The 16529-nt window shown below is 40.3% G+C and overlaps 1 protein-coding gene across 1 annotated transcript in view; it reads left to right on the top strand.

Moving 5' to 3' along the window:
* Positions 1–16529, top strand: part of Slc9a7 (solute carrier family 9 member A7) — a 139457-nt gene that overhangs the window by 82302 nt on the left and 40626 nt on the right. The window contains exons 7-12 of the mRNA XM_050160965.1: positions 203–344; positions 2896–3001; positions 3148–3236; positions 3327–3440; positions 6647–6758; positions 7434–7587. Coding sequence (XP_050016922.1) covers positions 203–344; positions 2896–3001; positions 3148–3236; positions 3327–3440; positions 6647–6758; positions 7434–7587 — 717 coding nt within the window. The remainder of the gene's footprint in view (positions 1–202; positions 345–2895; positions 3002–3147; positions 3237–3326; positions 3441–6646; positions 6759–7433; positions 7588–16529) is intronic.

Consider the following 16529-nt stretch of genomic DNA (forward strand, 5'->3'; position numbering starts at 1 on the left):
ACTTATAATTAGTTTATTTCTGGATTTTTCTATTTCATGTTTTTAGTTTGAGGTTGACCTCAGGTAACTAAAACCACAGAAGGTGAAATAGTGAAGGAGGGTCGGGACTGTTTAGTGTGTCGTGATGTAAAACCAGTGTGGTCATCTTTTCAAAAATAAAAACAAAAACAAAACTTTCTCTCTCTTTGTTTTTAAACTCCAGGTCTATTGTTGCCTATCAGCCAGCAGGACTAAATACTCACGCTTTTGATGCTGCTGCCTTTTTTAAGTCAGTTGGCATTTTTCTAGGTATATTTAGTGGCTCTTTTACGATGGGAGCCGTAACTGGTGTTGTGACTGCTTTAATATCCTTTTAAAAAAAGTTTTGGTCCCTGCCTGGCTACACATACATGATATTGTGTTTGCAAAGAGAAAGTTCTCAGTTCCTTCTTTCAGCTCAGAATCTTAAATTAATTGTTCTGAGATGTGGTACTTCCTCATCTGGGTCAGGCACAGTGATTGGGCCCCTAGTAATAATCTGAGAAAAGACTGGGAAATTGGACTCTGAGAATTACAAAAGAAGAGGTATTGAAAATAGGGGTGGGGATATGTTGAGGTATCTGAAGTGGGATGTAGGGAGTTGGGGTACATATGATCAGAATACATTGCTAGCATGCATGAAATTGTTAAAGAATAAGTAAAGCAAATTTTCCCAAGAGTGTGGAAGAAGGAAACATAAGATATAATAAATAAAGATGGGGAATTCAACTCTAGATTTTGCTTTGTCCTTACCTTTGCTTCTTCTTTCCCTTCTTTATAACCCAGTTGGAACACCAATTATAGGGATGAAGAGACTGAGGAACCCAGAGGAGGCTTGCAGTCAGTGACCATTGGTCAGGCTGTACTTTAGCTTCTGGTTACTGGTGCTGTCTGCTATTCAGGGACTGTGAACATTAAGGTAGCTATAACTAACCCAGAGTAATTGGTGAGAATTATTGAACTTTCCACTGTGTCTTCCATGACAAAGGATAGTATGATATTTAGTTTAAAATAACCAAACATAAAGAGAAAACCATGGAAAGAGCTTGCAGTCCCTCTACATATGTGCTGAAACCTCCATCACAGTACTCTCTTTGATTGGCATTACTAATGAATGTAATACAAACCACATCCATTTTATGTGTAACCAGTATAGATAATATGGAAAATTATTAGTGAGTTTTTTTATTTTAGTCTTTGAGATATGTATCCTTTGCTCTTTGCAAAATCACAGCTATGCCTAACTACATTTTAAATGTTGAGAGTAGCTAGCAGCTACTTTGTTATAAAACACACATCAAGCTAGCTTTGTTTAAAGGCCCTGGTACTGAGGGCTTAATTGCTCAGTGAACTTGCTTGTGAGTTGCTTCTGTGTTGATGGCATATTGAATGGTTGTGATAGGAGGAAGAGTCCCTTTGTTCTCAAAAGGAGACCTCAGGACTTCATTGCTGTTCCAGGAATTATAGATTTCTTTTTTTTTTCTGTTCCATACATGGGTCAGGCCTTAATCATGGAAATTAGAGCCTTAAGAGCCTGTCTTCCCAGATCTGCCTAAGGCCTTCCCAGTCCTATGAGAACTAACCTGTCAGTCAAGCCTGCAGCCAGAAATTTATTCTTAGAATCATAGTACTTCATTTCCTATAGAGTTCACCCATTTAAAGCATGCAACTCAATTGTTTTGCATTCCTTATGTCATTAATTTTTAAAATCATGGTAATATATAATAAAATTTGCCTCAGTACACAGTTTAAAGTAAGTACAGGAACCAACAAAATGACTCAACAGTTACGTAAGGAGTTTTTCCACCAAGCCTGATGACTTGAGCTTGATTCCTGGAACCCACATGGTAGAAGAAACTACTCCCTACGGGTTGTCCTCTGACTTTCACTTGCCTGCTTAGCAGGCACGTGTCCCCCCTCTTACACACACACACACACACACACACACACACACACACACACACCATTTTAAGTTATTAAATACACATTTTAAGTTTTTAAATACATTCACCGTGTTGATTATCCCTTCCTGCTGCCTGTTTCCAGAATGCTATTCCTCATCTCAGACACAAACTCTGTACCAATTCAACAACAACTCTGCACTCCAGCTCTGACTCTGGTAACCTGTATTCTACTGTAAAGTTTCTTTTATTTTGTATGGTGGTGGGGTGATCAAACCCAGGACTACAAACATGCTAGGCAAGTGCTTACTATTCAGCTACACCACCAGCCCTCGGAAAGCTGATATTTTTAAAATTTTGTTACTTGAAAATTGAGCTCAGGGCTGGAGAGATGGCTCAGCAGTTAAGAGCACTGACTGCTCTTCTGAGAACCTGGGTTCAATTCCCAGCACCCATATGGCAGCTCAACTCTGTCTGTAATCCCATTTCCAGGGTATCTGACACCCTCACACAGATGTACATGCAATCAGAACACTAATGTACATACAATAAAAATAAATAATTTAAAGAAAGAAGTAAAATTGAGCTGTGTGTGGTGGCACATACCTTTAATCCCAGCACTTGGGAGGTAGAGGCTGGTAGATCTCTGAGTTTGAGGCCAGCCTGATCTACAGTGTGAGTTCCAGGCCAGCCAAGGCTAATTAAAGAAACCCTATCAGGAGTGGGGGGGGGGAGAGGAAAAGGAAGAAAGAAAAAGAACAAACAAAGCATGTGTGGCAGAGTGGTTGAGAACCAGCCTAGCATGTTCAGGGCTCTTAAGTTCCATCCCGACACTGTAACATTTAAAAAAGAGAGATAAAACTCCCTCCAAGGAGGTGTAGGGGATGGGTGGCCTTTTGAGAGGGCCAAAAGAATGGGGACTTCAAGTGTCCCTGCTGCCGATGCCCAGAGCTGCTGTCCTTAACCTGGTGCTGACGTGACCAAGTTTACTAAGCTGCACTGCTTCCCCCTGCTGGAGACAGCGCTCTTTTTCCTGATGTCCTGGAGCACGTTTCTTTTGGCTGAAGCCTGTGGATTTACAGGTAGGTTTACTGCTGGTCTCAGCAGAGCCTGTAAGAGAGGAAGAGGGGAGGTAGGCTGTATGGGTCACCTGCTGTAAATTGTCTTGTCAGTTGAATTTTTTCCTTGCCTCTTCTTTCTCACTGATTTTTAGCAACTCTTTTGACAGGTGTTGTAGCTGTTCTTTTCTGTGGGATTACACAGGCTCATTATACATACAACAATCTGTCAGTAGAATCAAGAAGTCGAAGCAAGCAGGTAAGAGAGGCCCTTGAGCCTGATGGACTGCCAGGTAGCACAGCAGGAGGACTGCAGAGTTCATGGCCTCCTCTTTCCTTCTTCATGCAGCTTTTTGAGGTGTTACACTTTCTGGCAGAGAACTTCATCTTCTCCTATATGGGCCTAGCACTGTTCACCTTCCAGAAGCATGTTTTCAGCCCCATTTTCATCATTGGTGCTTTTGTATCCTTTTCTCATTTATTCCACATTGTAGACAGAGAGGTGACCTCTGTATAACCACTAAGAATAACCATTTGATTACCATCTCTGTTTTGAATGGATAAGCGGGTCAGTTCTAGTTCAGGATACTTGGGGGGAAATTCTTAAAGCAGAATGTATTTCATTTCAAGTCTGGCTTTTTTTCTGGTGTTTTCTGTTCTAATTTAGTGCTTGACAGGCTATCATTTGTTTTGTAGAGCTCTGTCCCGAGTACATCTAAAAGTCAATAACCCTGTCAGTCCCCACAATTATTTTTAACATGTCATTGCCATGTTAATGTAACCCAGGCAGTTAGTTCCCTGATTTTAGTGACTAGAAGGTTCTAATCCTCTTGCTGTCGGCTGCATAGTCCCACTTGGCTAGCTCTACCCCCATGCTGCCCTCACATGGGAGTAGACAGTGACCATGCCCTCACATGGGAGTAGACAGTGACCATGCCCTCACATGGGAGTAGACAGTGACCATGCCCTCACATGGGAGTAGACAGTGACCATGCCCTCACATGGGAGTAGACAGTGACCATGCCCTCACCCAAGCTGCCCTGCTGCTGTGGTTTATTCTCAGAGAGACTCCTTTGGTTTGCTAAAACAAGAAGGAAGGGAGGTTTGCAAAGAGGGAAAGAGGAAATAAAAGAACAGATAAAAATAATGGATAAGATTAGAGGGAAAGAGGAAGGAGAAAAGAGAAGAAAAGACAAAATAAAATATGTAGTTCTTTGACTTTGGCTGTTGAGAATACAGTGTTTAGAGAGGGGACATTTTGGATGCTTGACTTAGAAAGGACGGATGTTACTTGAGAGAACAGGATAGTCGAGATAGAGGAAAGGCAGAGATGAGAGCAAGGAAAGAGATATTTTAATTGAGGGAGCCACTTTGGGGCTAGCAAGAAACCTGGCACTAGAGAAATTCTCAGGAATCCACAAGGATGACCCCAGCTAAGACCCTAAGCAATAGTGGAGAGGGGGCCTGAACTGGCCTTGCCCTGTAGTCAGATTAATGAGTATCTTAAATATCACTATAGAACCTTCATCCAGCAATTGATGGAAACAGAGGCAGAGACCCGCAGCGGAGCACTGGGCTAAGCTTCCAAAGTCCAGTTAAAGAGTGGGAGGAGTGAGAATATGAGCAAAGAGGTCAAGACCATGATGGGTTCACCCACTGAAACAATCTACCTGAGCTAATGGGAGCTCACCAACTCCAGGCACAGGGAAAGAACAAGCATAGGACCAAACTAGTCCTTCTGGTAGTGGTTGACAGTTGCATGGGTGGGGCAGACTGAGGGACCACTGGCAGTAGCACCAGGATTTATCCCTTCTATTTGTACTGGCTTTTGGGAAACCTATTTTCTTTGGATATATACCTTGCTCAGCCTTGATATAGTAGGGAGGGCCTTGGACCTTCCCCAAAGCCATATGCCTTACCCTCTCTGAGGAGTGAATGGGAGTTTGGGGGACAGGTAGAGGGAATGGGAGGAGGGGAGGAAGTGGGAGCTGGGATTCATATGTATAATGAAAAAAGATAGTTTGTTTTCTTTTTTAAAAAATAAAAAGGATAGTACAACCAAAAAAATAAAATAAAAAAAGAGAAACAAAAAACAAAAAGGGCGGATGTTGAGTACCTAGCAATGGCTCAGTGGCCAAGGGTTTGACTCACTTGGTGTTAGATACTATTGATTTCATTAAAGTAAGCTTTTCTGGCCCTGGATTTCAATATTCTATCCTCATTGTTGGACATTTGCTCTTTCTTTCTTTCTTTCTTTCTTTCTTTCTTTCTTTCTTTCTTTCTTTCTTTCTTTCTTTCTTTCTTTCCTTCCTTCCTTCCTTCCTTCCTTCCCTCCCTCCCTCCCTCCCTCCCTCCCTCCCTCCCTCCCTCCCTCTCTCTCTCTCTCTCTCCTCTTCTCTTTCTTTCTGCCTTTTTTAGGCCTCCTGGGATTCCTTAACTCTTAAATGTTGTCTTCAAAGAGTATTTTTTTCCTTTGGGATGTTCATTTCATGTGCAAGAATGTGGGGGCTGTCCCTTCTTGACTGCTCGAGACTGACAGTGCTGGAACCCTAGTTTAGGATCTTCGTAATGGCTTCACACTAGAGGAACAGCTTAGAATCTGGTAGATTAGTTTTTCTTCACTCAGACTTAGCTTGTTGCTCTGCTTTGTATTTCCTGCACGTCATAGTGGAGGAGATAGTGGAGGAAGGCCTTGTTTATAGAACAGGGCCTGTTGGCTGGGTGAGCCACATCCTCTGGAAATCCTAAAGGCTGCTGACCACTTGAGGACTTTTCCTTCACCTCTGAGCTAGAATATGCTTTACAAGCACTACCCGTTTCCCTTTGTTAAAAACAAAACCAAACAAGGAAAGGAAGAAAGACAAAAAAGCAGGAAAACAGTTTACACTTTACCCTGGAGGAAGCTAGTTTGGCTCTGGTTTCTGTCTGAAACAGCTGTGGCTCTTGCAGCTGGTGCATTGCTTGGCGGAAGCTCTCTATTTGCTGGCTCCTGCTTGCGTTTCCTTCTCTGACCAGGGGATTGTGCTGCTCTCTCTGTTGGGTGCTGTTTAAACTTGGCAAGGAAAAGATAACTGGTTTCTCTGAATTCTTTGCTTTCACGGTAGAGTTCGTTTTTCACATTCATCCTTTTCTACTTCTAACATCCCCAAAGGTCATTTAAGCTACATAGGAGAAACTTTCTCTGAGTTCATTTGTGTGAGTGAATGTCTCTTTGTGGTAAGACTACTTGAGGGTTCCTCACATCTATTTTTGTGTGCTCCCTAGGCATTGAAGTCCCTAATGTTTTCTTGTGAATGAAACTTGCTGGCTCTTTCCCTCTAGTAGAGCCCAACATAGTATGTGCCTTGTCCAGTTCTCAATCTTATGGTACTTTAGATTACTTCTGGAGTTAGTTTTAGAGAAATTGGCAAGCCTGTCAATTGAACCAGTTCAATTCAGTTCAAAAGTTACAACCATGTGTTGATAAGCTGTATAATGAACCAAGAAGTGGGAAAGTTGACCAAATGACTGCCATTTTGTTGCTGAGAGATTTGCGATGGGGGAGTCCAGGCATTCTGACTTCTTTGGGCAGCCCTGCATCACAGCACTGCCAAAGTTCTGTGCTCAACCAGAGTATTTGAAGTGCCATTCTGGAAACGTGTGGGCTCCTTAACCTCGCCTGGTGGTCAGGTTGCCATCTTCCTGGGCAGAGCTGCGCATATCTACCCTCTCTCCTTCTTCCTCAACCTGGGCAGAAGGCACAAGATTGGTTGGAATTTTCAACACATGATGATGTTTTCAGGTAAAATATATTTATATAATAGATAAAGAAAATAAATTTTATTTAGCAAACAATGATAATATGACTAAAATATAAACAACTTGGCTTTAAAGCACACATCTGTAATTCCAGACTAAGAAAGGGGGAGGCAGAAGGATCAGAAGCTCAAGGTCATGCTTGGGTACATATTGAGTTTGAGGCTAGCTTGGGCTAAATGAGACCCTGTCTCAAGATCCTGTTACACATCAACCTATCTTTCTACTCTTCCGTGTGGTACCCCTTCTTTTACTAAGAAAAATACTGCCCTGCTTTCCATAAATGTACAGTTTCACACATTCATAGTCAGCCAACATTTCTGCTGACTGTGTGGTATTCGGATAGAAGACTTAGAGCTTGTTATTATGCAAGCTTCTTTTTCTTTTAGGTCATTAGGAGAAGATTCATTTAAATAATAAGAGCGGTTAGTATTCTGCCATACAAAGTGGTGCTGTTTTTCTTCTTATGCTGGGAATTCTGTGCAAGCCAGCTTCAAAGGGAAGAAGACCATACACCTTTAAGGTGCTTCTACCTGGCTTAAGCAGCTGGGCTCCCAAAGCATATGGCTAGGGTTCTATTATCCCCACAGTGGCAGTGCATTCTGAAGAATTGTCACCAGGTTCCCACATCACCAGAAGATCTTCCTGTTTGGTCCCATAGGCCTGAGGGGAGCAATGGCATTTGCACTTGCCATCCGTGACACGGCATCCTATGCCCGCCAGATGATGTTCACAACCACGCTGCTCATTGTCTTCTTCACTGTATGGGTCATCGGTGGAGGTACCACACCAATGCTGTCATGGCTCAATATAAGGTCAGTTTGAAACCAAGCCAATTTTGCGTCCAAATGTGTCAGTTGTCATAATTCTTGAGAACGCTCAAGGTGCTGTGCAGGCTGTGCTTGTGAAAGATTTTCATTCTTTTGGTTTAAGCAATGTGTGTGTGGGGGAGGTGTTTTAGATTTTTTTTAAATTAAAATTTAGAGTATTGGGATTTTTCAGGATACAAAATTGTCATTGAATTCTAAAAAAATCGAAAATAGGATTATCAGTACACACAGGAAACTAGGATGAGCTGGCCCTTACTAACAGAGAAGAAACTCTGTAGCCAGCAACCAAAAGAGGCATGTAGAGTTTCGCTTTCTTAGGATTTTGTATGCAGTGCCTTTTCTTGCTTCTGTGCAAAAAAGAGATGGCATTTTCTTTTTTTTAATTTTCTTTCTTTCTTTTTCTTTTTTTTTTTTTTTTGGATTTTCGAGATAGGGTTTCTCTGTAGCTTTTGGTTCCCCTGGAACTAGCTCTTGTAGACCAGGCTGGCCTCGAACTCACAGAGATCCGCCTGCCTCTGCCTCCCGAGTGCTGGGATTAAAGGCGTGCGCCACCACCACCCGGCTTTTCTTTTCTTTTTTGAGCTTTTTTTTTATTATTAAAAATTCCACCTCCTCCCTTCCTCCCATTTTCCTCCCACTCTCCCCCCTCCCTGCCCTCTCCAGTCCAAAGAGCAGTCAGGGCACCCTGCCCTGTGGGAAGTCCAAGGCCCTCCCCCTTCCACCCAGGTCCAGGAAGGTGAGCATCCAAACAGACTAGGCTCCCACAAAGCCAGTACATGCAGTAGAATCAAATCCCAGTGCCATTATCATTGGCTTCTCAGTCAGCCCCCATTGTCAGCCACATTCAGAGAGTCCAGTTTGATCACATGCTCGTTCAGTCCCAGTCCAGCTGGCCTTGGTGATCTCCCATTAGATCAGCCCCACTGTCTCAGTGGGTGGGTGCACCCCTCGTGGTCCTGACTTCCTTGCTCATGTTCTCCCTCCTTCTGCTCTTCAACTGGACCCTGGGAGCTCAGTCCAGTGCTCCAATGTGGGTCTCTGTCTGTATCTCCATCCATCGCCGGATGAAGGTTCTATGATGATATTCAAGATATTCATCAGTGTGGCTATGGGACAAGACTAGTTCAGGTACCCTCTCCTCTGATGCTGCCCAAGGACCTAGCTGGGGACATCCCCGTGGACACCTGGGAACCCCTCAAGAGCCAAGTCTCTTGCCAACCCTAAAATGGCTCTTTTAATGTAGATATCTTCTTCCCTGCTCCTATATCCACCCTTCCTCCATCTCAACCATCCCACTCCCCCAAGCTCTCCCCAATCCTCCCCTTGTCCCTTCTCTCTCCCCCTCTCCCCTTCCCTCATCCCACCCCCACCCCATGTTCCCAACTTTTGCCTGGCGATCTTGTCTACTTCCAATTTCCAGGAGGATAAATATATGTTTTTCTTTGGGTTCACCTTATTGTTTAGTTTCTCTAGGATCACGAACTATAGGCTGCAATTCTAATGCTTGGGAAGTAGAGTCAGGAGAATTAAGGGAAAATAAAAAATCAAACTCAGGTCAACATCCCTCTGTTATTTGTTAGATAAAGCTACAGACTACACACAAAAGATGTCATGGGGCTATATAACAGATGAAAGTTACATAGAAAATGCCATATCCATCCATTTTGGTATGTCTCCCCCCCCCACCCCTACCCCAGACTGTCTTAGGGTTTCTATTCCTGTGAAGAGACTTCATGACTACAAGTAATGCAAATGCCTGAAGAGTCACTCTCCAAAGAGCCACAAGGTGGCAGTATATCTTTCTCTATTGGTCTTTAGTTTGTTTTCCCTCTAGAATGTAGAATGCCAAAGACAGCTGGAGCTCCTACACATTTCAGAGGAAAGAAGCGGGATTTGAGAAAATGGCCTCTTCCACCTGAGGCTTTTATACTAATGGTATAATGGTAGGCAGGGATTCCTGGGTTTGGCCACTGCCAGCTATGCCTTTTCTGGGCTAGTATGTCTCAGTCTGCAGATCAAGGCTTCTTGGTGACAGTCAGGGTCCTCAGTCATGCTTGCATTGCAGGTTCCATTTGCATTTCCATGCCTATGTATTAAGATATGGTTCTCAGAACATTCCCATAGTGGAGATAATACTGCAATCTCTATTGTCGAGTTGGGGAAATAAGACCCAGGGCAACGATTTGACTGCAGGTAGCAGAGTATTAAGAAGATGAGGTGGATTGGAATTCAGGAAGTCTTCCCAAGACTTGCTCACTGTGCCTTCCATCTATAAGAAGGGTTGTGATGCTAAAGACTGCCTTCCGCATAAAATTTGGAGTGTTTAGAATTTCAACTTCCTAGCATTAATACTAAAGGTTGGATTAAATAACACAGTCTATCCTTGAGAATATAAACCTGAAGAAAGAAATTTTAATTCTGTGACATTCAACTTGAGACATCAGATAGTACTGTCTTTGTTTTTTTGTGGTGGCATGAGGCTAAGACAGGTGGTTGATCCTGGGTATAATTGCAGGGTATAATTGACCTGTGAAGTTACTTTTTGCCAGATGAAGATTTTTGTAATAGAGATGCTCATTTTGTATAGAAAATTGTCAGGCAACAAATAAAATTTCATAACCTCCTCAGACTCTTTGATATTTGTATTTATCGTGGGCTTTTGAAAATACTGAACAATACTATGTAGCTTATCAGGGGTTTTTGGAAACTTTGAAGACTATTATGATTTCTTTCTCATTCTACTCATAAAAATGTATTTTATATATTCAGAAAACATTCACACTTATGCCTAACTTTATATGAATAATTTAAAGCAGATATCTAAATGCTTATCATTTTTTGTTATTCCCAGGAATTGTAATAAGCTGCATAAGAACATAGGCTTCAAAGATGCATTAAAAACCGTAACTCACCATCATGTAACTAAGAACAAAGGCAATGGTTTCAAGCATGCTAGGCAAGTGCTGCACCAGTGAGACACGTCCTCATTGTCTAACCTCTGTAATTCTTTCCTTACCTACAGAATACTTATAACATCACAAATATATGCACGAATATTTAATTGGTGTTTGAAAATGTTGTTCCAAGACTCTCTATGAATAATAAACCCTAGAGATGCTCAAGGCCCTTATAAAAATGGGGTATTTGTTCAGAACCCATGCCCATCATCTTAAATACTTTAAGTGGTCTCTAAAAGCCTTTATTTCCTACAATGTAAATGTTATGTAAACAACTGTAGTGCCACATTGTTTGGGGAATCATGACAAGAAAAAAGGTCTATATGCTCAGTACAGAAGCAATTTTGGGGGGGGGATATTTTTAATTTGGGATTGATTGAATTCCCCGCCCCCCCCATACATAAGGAGGGCCAACTGAACACACAAAACCAAGAGGCATTACCTGTTGGACATAGTGAATGATCACAAAAGGACTCTTCAAGCAAGAACTGCTGGTTAGCAGACAGCTAATAAGCAACATTTTGTAATTTTCTCAGACTCTGCGATATTGGTATTTATCGTGGGCTTTTGAAAATATTGAAGAATATTATATAACTTATCAGGAGTTTATGCAAACTTTGAAATCTGTCATAATTTCTCAGCCTATTCATAAAACTCACTTTTATAGGTTCATAAAATATTCATATTTATGCTTAATTTTATATGAGTAATTTAAAGTGGCTCCCTAAACTATATAAAAATCCTAGCCCCCTCAGGAATTGTCTGGTCACTCTGTCCCCTGACTATTCAGGACCAGATTAAATCATGTGCATTTCATATGTCCTTTTCTTTTTTTTCAACTCATAAGCATATCTGGTACAAATAGAACCAAGTGATTTTCCACTGAGAGTAGAGAGTTGACTTTTTTGCACTTCCTCATGACCTTTTCAAAATGTGGGCCATGAAAACAGTCCTTCCCAGAGCTGAATGTGTGGGCAGCTTTCTGAGAAGCATGTGATGGCTCAACTCGACTGGAGTTGGTAAGAAGTGAGCAATTCTGTTGAGCAGAAAACCAACAGTTCCTGTAATACTTCTTTTCTGCTTTCTATCTGTCTACTTTTTGTTCCCTTCACCATGCAATTTTGTCATATTATCCATAGATAATATATAGAAATAAAAATCTTTGGAGGATCGGTGATCAAAACTCGATATTATTAGTATTTTAGAAAAGATTCAGTTTCACTTTTCTTCATTGGTAATGACATATGAGTTTTTTGAATTGTCAAATTTGGAGAAATCTCTCTCAAGTTTCTTTGACATGTGAGCCAGAATATTTATGCTTCCGTGTGCTTCCATCTTGCATAATTGTATCGTATTGCAGCCATGACCCGAAGTAGCGCATGTAGTTGTTTTTGTTTTTTTGGGACAGGATTTCTCTGTGTAGCCCTGGCTGTCCTGGCACTTGCTCTGTAGACCAGGCTGGCCTCAAATCACAGAGATCCACCTGCCTCTGCCTCCCAAGATTAAAAGTGTTCTCCACCTCCACCCAGTTTACATATAGGTTTTTTGTAAGTACCACTGTGTTCAAGGTAAAGAGCTGCTCCAATACAAAGGCGTCATCTCAGCTCCATCCTTTATCACATTCACGTCCTATCCTTACCAATCCCTTAGTCCAACACCCTCAAATTTGTTCTCCATCTCCATACTTTTGTCATTTTGATAATTAAGGAGCTCAAATCATAGCATATGATCTTTTGAGATTGGCTTTTTCTTCGATTCAGCATATGCCTTGAAGAGATCCATGAAGGCCATTGTACATGTCAATTGTTTGTTTCTTTTTGTTTCTGGATAATACTCTATGACATGAATGTATCAGGGCTTGTTTAATCATTCACATCTTAAAGGTCATTTGCTTAGTCTCCAGTTGATGACTATTATAAATAAAGCTATTGCTAGCATTTCTGGGTAAGTTTTTATATCAGTATAGACTTCCATATATCTAAGATACATGTCCAGGACTATGCTTGCCAGATGAGATAGTAAATGCATATTTAATTTTCTAAGGAACTGCTTAACACTTTTCTGGAAGTGGCTGTGCTGGTGGCATGTGAGAATCGGGTTTCCCGGTATTCTCAGCAGTGCTGCTTTGCATTCTCTAGCTGATCTAATAGGTGTGTGGTGCTGTCTCATCCTGCTCTTAATTTGCATCTCTTTTTTTGTGCCCTAATGATGTTGAATATCTCTCCATGTGCTTATCTATTGCTTTTCTGCTCAAGTCTTTTGTTTGCTTTATAATTGGAGTTAGTTGTTGTTATTGACTTTTAAAATGTTTTTATTCTAGATACTAATGTTTGAAAGATAACATGTTTGTAAGTCTTTTCTTGCTTTCTTATAGCTTGTCTTGAAGTCTTTTTGGTAGAATCTTTCATAGATCAGAAGTCACAATTTGAAGTATTGTAATCTGTCTTTTTTTGGATCATATATTTGATGCCGTATCTAAAACACTCACCAAACCCTCTTGAAACTTTCTTCTTTGTTGCTACCTTAAACACTTAGTTTTATAGCTTACTTTTAAGTCTATGAGCTGTTGTTCGTTAATGTTTGTATGAGATGTAAAGTTTTGTCTTATTTGTCTATGGCTATCCAGTTGTTCCATTATGGTATAATAAAAAGACTATGGCTATCCAGTTGTTCCAGTATGATATGTTAAAAAGACTGTGATATTCTATTGAATTGCTTTAGCTCATTTGTCAGAAATTAAGTTTTCTGTGTATCCATGGATCAGTTTTTGTCCTGGTTCGTTGATCTGTGTGTCTGACTTTTCGAAAATGCTGACCATAGTTAAACAGTATGTCTGAGCATTAGGTACACAGATTGCAACTACTTTTTTTTTTCCAATGTAGCTATTCTAGTTTTATTCCATATAATTTTTTGAATAAGCTTGTCTATCTCTAAAGTAAATTTTTTTCCTATGGTCAGGCATGCTTGTAATTTCAACAATCAGGAGGCCAAGGCGGGAGTTCAAGGTTAGCCTAGGAGTTATAAAGAGACCCTGTCTCAAAAAAAATTGGATAAAACAAAAGTAAACAAAATCTTTCTGTGCTTTTCATAGGAACTGTATTTTATATACTATCAACCACGGATATTAACAACTTCATCATGTTGTGTCTTCCAATTCATGAATGTAGTATGGTTCCCCATTTATTTTGGCCTTTTTTTGTTTCTTTATATTAGTATTTTGTCATTTTTAGTATATAAATCATATGCAAGTTTTATTAGATTTATATCTTGTAATTGTGCTGAATTTCCTTTTTTTGTTTTTTGTTTTATTTTGTTTTTATAGTCTTTGGGATTTTCTACATAGATAAAAATTTTCTGGATTATCTGCATAATTATACAAAGTTAAATAGTTTTATTTTTCATTTTTCAACCAACCAATTTACCTTTGGCTTTCTTTTCATGTGTTATTGCTCTGTCCTATTTTTAATAAAAGAAGTGCTAATGGATACCTTCACCCAGCTCCCAACATTAAGAGAGACATCTTGCCCTTCATCATGGGGTGTCATAATAGCTTATAAGGATTTTGTAGATAGTCATCATTTAATTTAGTAAATTTCGATCTCATGTTTAGTCTACTTTCTTTTTAAATATATTTTATTTATTTGTGGGCAGGGCACACATGTGTAGGCCGGATGACAGCTTTTTGGGAGTCGGTTCTTTTCTTCTACCATGTTTGTCCTCGGGATGGAACTCAGGTCATCAGACTTGGCAAGAAATGCATCTACTCATTGAGACATCTTGCTGGCCCTCATATTTATTTTCTTAAAGTTTTTGTCTTGGATGGGCATGGATTTTAACAAATTCATTTTCTGCATCAGTTGGTGTGATCATGTGCTTTTTTTGTTTAGCTCTTTACTCTGGTGGATTACATTGTTCAATTCCAAATACTGAACCAGTCCAGCTTTTCTGAAATAGCTCCTACTTGATTATGGTATATTATTTTAATACTGCTTAACTCTATGAATAAATACTTACTTAAGAATTTTTCTGTGCTCACAGGGATATAGTCTGTAGCTCTCTTTTTTTGCATGCACTTTTCTGGTTTAGGTATCAGGGTAACACGACCTCACAACATGAACTGGAATGTGTTCTCTACCCTTCTTTATACTTGGTGTTATTTTCTTTTACTTTTTGGTAAGAATTCTCCAGTGGAACCAGCTAGGTCTAAAGACTACTTTTTCAAAAATCTCTAAACTGTGTAATGGATGAGGCTTTTCAAATTACATATTTTATATTGAGTGAACTGTGATAGTTTGTGAAATTTATCAGTTTGACCTAGATTTTCAAGTTAATGTTATTCATATTTTTTATGTCGACTTGACACAATTTATAACTAGAACCATCATTAGAGAGGAGGGAGCCTCAGTTGAGAAAATGCCTCCGTAATGTTCAGCTGGAAGACATTTTCTTAATTAGTGATTGATGGCGAGGGCCCAGCCTGTTGTGGGTGGTTCCACCCCTGAGCTGGTGGTTCTGGGTTCTATAAGAAAGCAGGTTGATTAAGCCATGAGGACCAAGCCAGTAAGCAGCACCCCTCCATGGCCTCTGTATCATCAGCTCCTGACTCCAGGTTCGAGCCCTGTTTGAGTTCCTGTCCTAACTGCTTTTGATGATGAACTGTTGTGTAGAACTGTGATCAAAATAAACCCTTTCCTCCTCAAGTTGCTTTGGTCATGGTGTTTCATCACAGCAATAGTAACCCTAAGAAATATGGTATTTCCTGATTGTTCTTTAGATATTTTTGGGTCTGCAGTGATGTAATGTTTTGTTTTTTCTTTTTAAATTTTGTTCCTAATAATGTGTGTCATTATCTTTTTTGTCAGACTCGCTAGGGGTTTGGTAGAAGGGGTTTTGTTATTTTTGTTTGAACATAAGGTCTCATTATGTAGCCTAAGCTGTCCTGGAACTCACTGTGTAGACCAGACTGGTATAGAACTCACAAAAAGCCTTCGCCTTTGTCTCTCTAGTGCTGGGTTTAAAGGTGTATGCTACCAAGCCCAGCTATTAGATTTTTTATGTAAGCATTTTTGTTTCTCTTTTAAAAATTACCTTTTATTCTACTTACTTTACTATACTGCTTATCTGATTTTCATTTTACTGATTTCTGCTTCTGTATTTTGTTTCCATCTTTCTTGTTTGTGCCCAGCTCTACCTAGACACCCAAGTGAAACAACATGTACTATTGTTGAAAAATAAATATGGTGCTAGCTCATTGTATTTTTCCAGATGTGTATAAATAAAGATTATTTAAGTATAGACACTGACATTTACAGAAATTGCATCAAAACAAGTTCCTTCCAAAATAAGGTAATGAGAGTGATTGGTTTCTCTTGGCTTGTGGCTTGTGATGTTATTTGGTGGCCTCATGTAATTTCTGTAACACGGTTCTTATTTTAAACTGACTCAGAAATCCCCTGATACTTATTGTGGTGTATTGAACCCTGAGAACTCAGTAGGATCGGAGCTTACTTTCTTACTTGTTCCTGATTTCTTCAGCTGCTGATGAGTGGTTAGGTAGCTGCTCAGAAACAGGACCAAGGAAAGTCTTGGCGTTCTACTGTACATAACTAGAGGTTAGCTGTGATTCCTTTCCTCCTTCTTCCCTTCCGTTCCCTTCTCTTCCGTTCCCTTCTGTTCCCTTCCCTTCCTCTTTCCTTCTTCTTTTTCCCTCTTTCCCTCTTTTTCCCTCTTTCCTTCCTTCCTCTACATAGTCCTGGCTGACCTGGAAATCACTATGCAGACCAGGCTGGCCTTCAAACTCACAGAGATCCACCCACCCCTGCTGCCAGAATGCAGGGTGCAGGGTGGGATTAAAGGTATATGCCACCATGCATAGCTAGCTGTGATTTCTTGATCATGACTAACTTCAAGTCTGTTTATGAAGAAAAAAATGAATAAAATTACAATTTCAAAGCCAGGTCACTTCTTTCC

Source organism: Alexandromys fortis, unplaced genomic scaffold (assembly GCF_014885135.2).
Source record: "Alexandromys fortis isolate MF-2015 unplaced genomic scaffold, M_Fortis_MF-2015_v1.1 scaffold_83, whole genome shotgun sequence".
NCBI lineage: Eukaryota > Metazoa > Chordata > Mammalia > Rodentia > Cricetidae > Alexandromys > Alexandromys fortis.